Below are 10,030 nucleotides of genomic sequence, written 5' to 3'. Positions count from 1 at the left end.
TATAACTATTTGGGACTCAACCCATCCGCAGGGACCCATTCAGAAGGGTTCTTGTTGTGAGATTGAGACTATGAAGAAGGCCCTTCTTGATGAGTCAGGAATGCTCTTCCTTCTTCTCACTGCTAGTGGGTGATACTCCTCCTGGCTGAATGCAATCCCAGTATGTCAATTAAGCATATATGTGCCTGTTATTTAAATGAGTTTGCCATATCTTCCTTGTTATTCCTTTTTTGTACAGGAAAATGCCTTCTGTGGCAAGGGGTGAACTGACAGGCATGAGACCCAGTCTTACTTTTGTTGTCAGTCAGAGCATGCATGGTCACAGGTATATGTCTGTCTGAGTGTGGGAGCTTCCAGAAGAAAAGATGCCAGATTGTAGTTGGAAACAAGATAAAACCTATAGAACTTTAGAATACCAACAAGACCAGTACAGAACTGGTATCCCGCACCAACTTACTAGGTGTAATTATAGACAGCCACCTGAAATTTGATCTCTACCTTTAGCAAGTGATAAAGGAGATGCAGCAAAAGCTAGTCTTCCTCTGTAAGAGTACAACACGACCTTACCGACACTGTTAGACAAAACACAGCCAATTCTTTTCTACTCCCCACCGTTATATTCCTGTCTTATCATAATCAATTTCAACTCCTCTCATCAGCAAACTAGAACAGTGTTACAGTAAAGTAGCCAAATTCACAGCCGGCAATGTAGATCACATCACTGCCTCTCTGTAAAACAACTAAACTGGCTCAAACTAAATCATTCTCTGTTGTACTCAGTAAATTGCAACCTTCAAACGACTGCACAACCCTGAAAAATTCCCATCTCTTCACTTCATCATTCAACCTCTTACTCCAGAGAGACAATATCCTCCTTTATCGTCATATCTGTTTTATCTTCCTTATACCTCCTGACCCCTTTGAGCTGCTTTAACTCTTTAGCTTAAAGCATTTATTAATATACAACCCATGTAACTGTTATTTTTAATCCAAACTGGTCATAAATGATGTAACTGATGTCAAAGATGTCTGGTAATGTAACCGTAGCTCATGAACGAAGCTGATTGCAAATGATGTAACGGTGCAAGTAATGTCCATGGTGTCTGTGTAATGGAGATTTTATCCCCAGGCCTCCACTGAAAAAGGACACTGTGCAGTCAGACTATGTTGGTAAACAAATGACAATAAATAAATAAAATAACAAATATGGGAACCTTAAAGACAGGTCCTCTTAGATCAGCTGACACAGCTGGAACATGTGTGTTACATTTTAGTAGAGATGACGTTTAACAGTGTTTAGCACTAGTGAGTAATGTACTTTTTACTAACTGAATTTTAATATGCACGTTGTGTTTTTATTAATTTAATCTGCAATATTGGATATATTTTCACTGTTGAATGAAGCATTGAAATGTAGATGTTTCTTGCTCTCATTAAAAAAAATGACAGAATTCACAATTTGTAACTTTCAAGAGAACAATCTTTAGACTTAAATTACACGAAGTACTGAGTTGTAAGCTAAATTACATGTTTGTTATTTACATACTTTTATTTCTTACATATGTTACTGTGCAGGGCATGAGCAGGAGGATGAATTAGCACAAATGCAAGCGCTGCTCGAGTTGCCTTTGGGTTCTGCAACTAGACCGTTATTAGTATTGTCTACGATTTCTACAGAAAATGGTGGAAGGATACCTTGTGTTTATATAGCACATCTCCTAAAGTTGAGCCATCTGAAACGACCTTGGCTGGTACGTGAGTTCTGTAGTTAAGTAACTAGCATTCTACACTTCTAAGTCAGCATTATTGTCCGTGTTTACTGCTCTTATAGTCATTTGGAGACAACATGCATTTTGATACTGGATAAGAGCCTTTAAGTGTAAGTAGCTGGTCCATTTCACTGTTTGTTGAATTAACTGCACACATTAGTTGAAACAACCTAATACTTTTCATATTTTGTTTTAGAACTTGCACTTTTTTCATGCATTCTTGAACTTCCTTATAGTTTTTGAATGCACAGCATCCTCAGGATGCTGGTTCTACATGCCTACCACCTGCTTTATGAAAAAATTATTTCTCACACTGCCTCTAAGCAACATACCTACAGTCTTCCTAATGTCTCTTCTTGTGGTGTATTTTCTTTTTTTTTGTTTTCAGAAATCTGTTGCTTCTTCGGACTCTCTTGATATACTGCAGTTTTTGAAGTTTCAATACTCCACAATTTTTCTTAAAGAGTTTGCATGCAGAAGCCCTTTAATTTTTCTTGGTAAAGCTTCTTCTATGAAACCTACGTTTTCGACCTTTTTCTGAACTGGCTGCATTGTGTCTGCCTTTGCTGAGATGGGATTTTGCACAGCTGCTTGCCTTACTCCTGATGAGGTCTCTTGAACTGTGTCTACAGCAAGGCATGGAATCATCCTGCATTTATGCTTTTGTTGCTTCCATATTTCTCAGCCAGTTGCATACATTTCCTGCATTTTTTTTCCTCCAAATGTGTTTCTTACATGAGTTAGAACTGCTGTATTTCTAAGTATTCATTAGTTATCAGCTTTTCTGCATGTTGCAGAGAATCTTACATCATCTTCAGTTGATATTCTTTCCTTTCAAGACATCCGGAAGGGTTACTTTCATAGGCTTTAGGTAAATTGGGTAAACAAATAAACTAACACTGTAAATACATATATCCAAAACTAAAACAGTAAAGTTCAAAACAGACGCACTTTAATAAAACATGATATATATATATATATATACACACACACACACACACACACGCACACACGTATATATTTGTGTGTGTGTGTGTATATATATATATATATATATATATATATATATATATATATATATATATTTATATATATATATATATATATATATATATATATATATGTATGTATGTATATATGTGTGTGTGTGTAAATATATATGTATATATGGATTCACTTCATAATCTTGAAAGACTGAAATCTCGAATTTCAGTTTTTCGAGACCGTTAAATCGAATCCACACAACACCAAAAGCCCAAAACCGCAACATTTAAAACATCGAATACACAGCACACACCAGACCACACATATACCACAACACCCACACCACAAAATGAACAAAACAACACATATCCACAAACATACATCACAAATAAGCAGGGGGGGCAAGCCCCCCATGTGGGTAGCTGCACCCCCCACACCCCCTACTTATATATACTAACTCCGAGATTGTACAAACAGCAAACAAAAGCAAACTCACACACACACACACACACACACACACACACACAGACACCACACCCATATCAGCACACTCACATACACTCAAACTCCCACCCAAAACCCTTACAAAACACTCACTTACCTGACATTACACTTAAATCCACACACGGCACCGCACACCATCCACATACAACCCCGGACATTACGTAGCGTAACGCCGTAATCGCGAATTCGAGATATTAGAATTTGCAGTTATGCACTTTCACTATTTCAGAACTTCGACTTAATAGTCTCGAGAAAATGAAATTCGACATTTCAGTATTTCGAGATTATAAAGTGTGTCTCTCTCTCTCTCTCTCTGTATATATATATATATATATATATATATATATATATATATATATATATATATTTAGACATGCATGCATCTGTCAATATTTTTATACATATATATATATATATATATATATATATATATATATATATATATATATGTATATATATATATATATATATATATATATATATATATATACACAGATGTATGTGTGTGTATATGTATGTATAATATATATATTTTTTTTTTTGCTGTTTTTTTTTTTTTTTTTTTTAAGCTTTCAGCAGCTGTTTCAATGTCCATAATCATGTGTTCAGTGATGCAAGACTCCTAATTTTAAAACCAGTTTTAAAGGTTCATTTAATCCTAGATATCTTGCTGCATTCATTCTTGTTATCCATTCATACTCTTTACATTCAGTTTTGTTATGCAAGCCACCCTTCCTCATTCTTGGTTCTTAAATTGATAGTTGTCTTCTTTCAAATTTACTTGCTTTGCCAATGCATATGTGACATTTGATGATCTGATATCATAGGTTCATACTAGGCTATCTGCCCTGGGGCAATTACAGGCCTAGCCCGATTTTGTTTGGCTTACGCCACCCCTTGATTTGAGTATACTGTGCCCTTTTTAAGGTTTAGTTTAATGTGCCTCTGTCTAATAGTGACACGGAAGTAATCCCCGGGACAAACCTACGATCCCCCATCCACTCATCCACATTCTTCTTGAAGAGATTCAATGAGGTGCTCTGCCTAACATGAATTGGAATTCTATTCCAGAGCGAAGGGAGCCTCTGGGTTATGAATCTGTCCCTCCAGCAAGTTCTATTTATTTCTGTGCTGAGGTTCAAGTCCCTCGAGCGTGTGGCTCTAAGGGATTTAGATTTACTGAGGTGGAGTATGTCCATTAATTCTGGATTGGACATAGCTTTATATGTCAGGCATAAATCACCTCGAAGTATTACGTGTTGAGTAATATGTCATCTTAGTCTATCAGTTTTACTTATATAAAATGCTGTGCAAAATTCACACTTTGTAATACTATGCATACTGTATATTTAGCAATCGGCAAACAACCTCAGATTATATTTTAATTCTTTAATGTTGGATGTTCAGACACATCAGTAGCTGATGTATAGCTAAAATACATTTCATACAAGAAAATGCATCAAGTCTTTCCCAAGATGTTATTTTAACCAGCTGTGGGTAACATAACTGTGGCTTTAAATTTAATTTCTTCTAAAAGCAAAATCGGGCTGTTCTCCTAACAATTTCATAATTTCTGAAGGAGTAGGGAGAATACTTCAATTATGCTAATATATTTCACTAATGTAATTGAAGTCACTAGTATAAGTTACTATAAAGGGGAAGGTACATCATCTTTGAATTCTTGTGAAGATTATTTTCAGCTTCTCATGTGGTGGTAGCAATTAAATATGGGTAAATGTCAGCCATTTGTAGCTGTAACATTTCATTAACTACTACATCAAACTCGTGTTTTTATATCTTTTTTCTGTAAATATGTAAGTAAGAAAATGTAACGTCATTTCCAAACATAGTGTCACTAATTGTAGTCTGGGTATCTTGTAATTGGCCTTTTGAAACATTCCTATAAATATGGCCTGGATTCATAAAGCTCCTATGTCAATAAGTAGTCTTCTTTAGTGTTTTTTGTATACTTTAGTCTCTAAGTTCCATTCATCTGTCGTTTACACAACTGCAACCATGTTGTTCAACCCATTAATTGAATGAAAAAGGTTGCACTGTTAAGAAATACAACATTGTTTTTAATTCAGTGACCTCACATCCCCATAACGTAAATTCATTACAAAATGTGTATAGAACAAAATATTATTTCTGTATTGATGGTTACCAAGGATAATGATTAACAAATGCAATAATAACCACCTTTTACTACTAAATATCAATATTAGGAGTATCAACAACAAAATACCTGAACTCCAGGCCACAATATCACACCACTCCCCTGATATAGCAGCTATAACAGAAACCTGGCTAAATAAAAACATACCTGACCCTGAATTTCTCCCAGCTGGCTATAACATTATTAGATAGGACAGACCCCTTTGTAAAGGAGGTTGAACTGCCATGTTATACAAGACCAACTTAACACTACTTAACATTCCCAACACCTACCCCTCTTCCAATACCTGGAGAATAGTAATCTCACAACTCCAACTAAACCCCCAAAAATGCATTAGCATCACATACATACATACATACCACCTGCTAATGCCTTGAAGACTTCTTATCCTGGTGCTCTACTACATACTCTCAAGAAACCCTTATTTTAATTACTTCAACCTAGACTGGTACACCTGTACATCAGACACACCAACTAATCTAATAAATCTCCATGGCTGCCAGCAGCTAGCGCAAATTCCCACTAGATGTGATAAAAACTAGAATCTATTCACCTAGACTGGGCCCTAACTTACTACCCCTCAATGTATTCCCACACAGGCAGTCTCCCAGCCGGTCTAAGTGACCACAACCTTGTTTATCTAATAACGCAGTAGATCCAGCCAATACAAAACCACTACCTATAAAACCACATGAAGCACAAAAAATTTCTCCCCTGATATCCTTAAAACTTTACAACTGTGACTGGTCCCCTCTAAACCCTCCAACTTGACCAGGCCATAGCCTATTTCAACAAGACATTCATACAACAGCTAGACACTGTTGCTCCACTACACAAGGTCAAGGTAAGTACCACTCAAAACCCCTGGCTCAGCAAGGAAACCAAACAAATCCTCAAGTCCAGTGATACTGCCTGATTCCATTACCAAAGAACCAAAGATATACTTAGCCTTGCTAATTATTGTGAGCTGCGCAACCGTGCAAAAAATACATAAGGCAGGACAAAAAAAAAACATACTATACTACCTTGCAAACTAAATGCCAAACCAATCCTCAAAAATTTTGGAAAAGTGTAAACCAGTTGCCAAAACCCACCCAAACAGCTACCCCAATCCATCCGCCTCTGATACTAAAGTGCCCATTGAAGCACAATTCAGCTCCCACTTTGTGAACTCCATTCTATCCCTAATATCACAAGACAACTCCAGCCTCTCTATCACTCCCACTACAAATAATACTAATACAGGCTTTACCCTCAAAACAGTGCCCATGACCTTTATCAAAAGTATGCTCTCCAAACTAAAAACCTCATAATTTGCAGCTGACCAGCTCCCTAGCTACTTCTTAAAACTCACTGCAGCAGATGCTATAGCAATCACAATCACCACCTTCATAAACAGATCTATAACTGAAACTATGTTCCCAAACTCTGGAAAATATCCTATGTCACTCCGATACACAAAGGAGGGACCTCTGCAGAACTTGATAACTGTAGAACCATTGCAGTACTGTCCCCCTTGGCATGATTACATACGTGATAAATCAACTCAAAAACAAAGGCCTACAGGTGTCAACCATCTTTCTGGACATATCCAAAGCATTTGACACAGTATCCCATCAAATCCTGCTAAATAAACTAAACCAATGCCACCTATCAAAGTCCACACTAACCTGGTTCCACACCTACTTAACTGACAGGCACCAGGCTGTGAAATGGGAAAATTCACTCTCTCCTCTGCTTCACATAACAACTGGTGTACCACAGGGGTCTATATTAGGACCCTTTCTCTTCACAGTATTCACAAACGACCTCCACACAGCATGCATCTGTCATACAGTATGCAGATAATACTACCCTAATCTGTGCTGCACAAACTATGCCCACCCTCCTGCAAGTACCTTTGTCAGCATTCTCTGACATAGAAAACTACCTTTCCAAAGCCCAGCTTATTCTAAACCCTAAGAAAACACAGCTAATGATTATTACCAGTCCTAATAAAAACACCCTTAGCAGCCAGTTCGCTATCTACTCTGCAAACTCTACTCGAATCACTCCAGTGACACAGGCCAAACTACTAAGTATAACCATAGACTGCCATCTAAAATTTGTTAAGCATCTCAATTTAACTATTAAAAAGTACACACCAAACTGGGATCACTGTTATCATATTAAGCCATTTCTCACCAACAATACAAGATCTTTGCTCATTCCCAACTCCTGTCCACCCTACTCTGTGCATCCCACATTCTAACTAAAACTGATCTTAACAAGATGGAGGCCTGCTATAATAGAATTGCTCCCTTTGCTGCAAATTGCCCATGTAGATCACATCACTGCACTGCTCTGCACCAGGTCCACTGGCTTGAACTGGCCGACCTATTAACTTATAATCAGCTCTGCCTATGCCACTCCATTTACTACTTCCCCAACAAGTGTTCTGCCCTCATAAACTTAGTACAACAGCACTCAGCCACCAGGCTTCTTCGATCATCAAGTAAATTATTACTAGAAGTCACCAGCAGCGAAAACAGCTTTGGAGACTCACTATACAGTAGTATAGTGGCTACAGAATGGGACACCCTTCCCATTGGCATACAAAGCTCAAACTCTAAACCCTCCTTTAAAAACCTCACCAGGCAATATCTGTGCTTTGACTGCTCCCCAGGCTAGTGCAATCAGGCTAGGCACATACACCACCTACCTGCTTACTGATTAAATCCTATTTCTCACTCATACACATACACAGACTCATTTACAAGGTTAATAATTATTACTTTCTTGCCAAGACATTTACTTGTACTATTCAATATTCTAATCACAACGTGTTGCTATGTAATTGTGTAATGATGCACGTTACTAACGAATGTTTATTTTTTCCTAGATTGTGCTCATTTCGTACTACTGTAAAAATGGTCTAATGTATCTGTATATGTATTGTTTGATTCTGTAAAGTATTTGTCTCTGTGTGGAGCTTTTCTACCCAGGCCTCTGTTGAAAAAGGGCCAGTGGCCAAGTCAGACATCCCTGGTCAACAAATGTAAAATAAATAAATAAAATGTGTTAAGACTCCTATTCATATATGACAAAATTTGCTTGCCTATTAGTTATAGATGTACCCATAGCAACTCCAGTAGTCTGCTGATGTATTTTGTTTTAGTATGAGTGCAAACACTATTTTTCAAGACGGTCTCTAGTAAAATGCAAAGTGTGTGGATGGAAACAGTAGACATGTTTGTATTCTTATTTCAACAACCTCAGCACCCTCAAAGTTAGGTATGGAAGTAAAAAAAAAAAAGAAATAGTTCACATCATACGATTTAGAAAAGCTTGGACTCCGTACTGAATCTGAGAGTACTGAGTCATTAATACACTATCTTGCTTTGTTCTTTGAGGTAAACCCCATTTTGGTATCACCAGCTGTGCCTTGTTTATTTATTTTCTTTACCCATACTGCCATCCCTGACCCATTCAAGGGTTGTCTAACTTTTTTTCCAAGCCTTTGTAGTGGAGGTTGCCAAATGGCAGTGTAAAATAAGCTATGCCACCCCCCCATTCTCTCTTCACTCTCTGTGCTTTGATTTATTCTGGCATAATATTCATAATGTAACCCTTGGCTTTGTGTGCTACTGGTCTCTAAGAGACTCACCTTGTTTTCCTCATGAACTTTTTTTGGCCAGTCTCCTCTCTGACCATCTAGCTTGTCCACCAGGGTTGAGAGCTATATGGTACATTTGCTCCCCGGGGAGAGGGTTGGGAGCTGGGAGTTGTGAATGGTGTCATCATCTGTTGGTGAGGATCAAGATTTTTTTTTCTTTTTTTTACTGGGCCTTAAAGTTCCTGCCGAGTTTGTGACTTTGCTTGTTTCAGAGGAAGCATGCATGCTGCCACACATGGATTGCAGTTGCAGCACTACATTTGCCTGTACTAGCAAAGGTCATCCCCCCACCCCTGATCTGCATCACCTTTTTTGCTGAGGGGAGCAAACTGGCATTAGATACTGTATGCCCACCTCCTCTGTGTCAGGTCCTCCAGCACCCAAGATATTTGTCAGACTTTGGTCATCTGGGGCAAAATCAGAGTTTTGTCCCTTGTTGCTGTAGAGCTAGCTTTGTTCAGATTTGTGTTATGATTTTTGTCAGTCACTGAAATAAAACTCAGTCTTGTGAAAAGGATGAAGGTAAACCAGTTATGCCTTCTTTAAAGCTTTAGCCCTATCAGCATCATGCTTTGATTTCTTAAAATGTGTATTTGTAGTGCTGTCAGTGCTACTTTTAGATATCTTAATTTTATATTTTCATTCATTGTGAGTGGTCTGTCCTGAGACCCTTTGCAACCATAACCTTTGTCAACAGGCAGTAAGTTGACTTCTGCAGAGTGTTAAGTACCTATTAATACGACTGGAGGATTAAGAAATTCATTAGAACAATATGGTACTTGACCAGAGTGCCTTAAATCTGTTAATCCTTTAAGCATATTGGTAAATTAGAGTAATTCACAAAGTAGAGAGGAGTTTTGGATGCATTGATATGTTCACATATGATTGCATATTTTGGTGTACAGGAGATTTATGTGCATTATGGCTTAGCATGAAGTTGAC

General features: G+C 37.7%; 1 protein-coding gene across 1 annotated transcript in view; it reads left to right on the top strand.

The window, feature by feature from the left end:
- The window catches only part of FBXO4 (F-box protein 4), a 228,015-nt gene that overhangs the window by 198,490 nt on the left and 19,495 nt on the right, over positions 1-10,030 (top strand). Inside the window, exon 6 of the mRNA XM_044069774.1 lies at positions 1,576-1,751. Within this exon, the coding sequence (XP_043925709.1) occupies positions 1,576-1,751 (176 nt within the window). The remainder of the gene's footprint in view (positions 1-1,575; positions 1,752-10,030) is intronic.

This window comes from Protopterus annectens, chromosome 1.part0 (genome assembly GCF_019279795.1).
Source record: "Protopterus annectens isolate FY-2018-M chromosome 1.part0, PAN1.0, whole genome shotgun sequence".
Lineage (NCBI taxonomy): Eukaryota > Metazoa > Chordata > Ceratodontiformes > Protopteridae > Protopterus > Protopterus annectens.
Note: the sequence above shows the minus strand (reverse complement) of the source record. Positions and strands in the feature narration are given on the sequence as shown.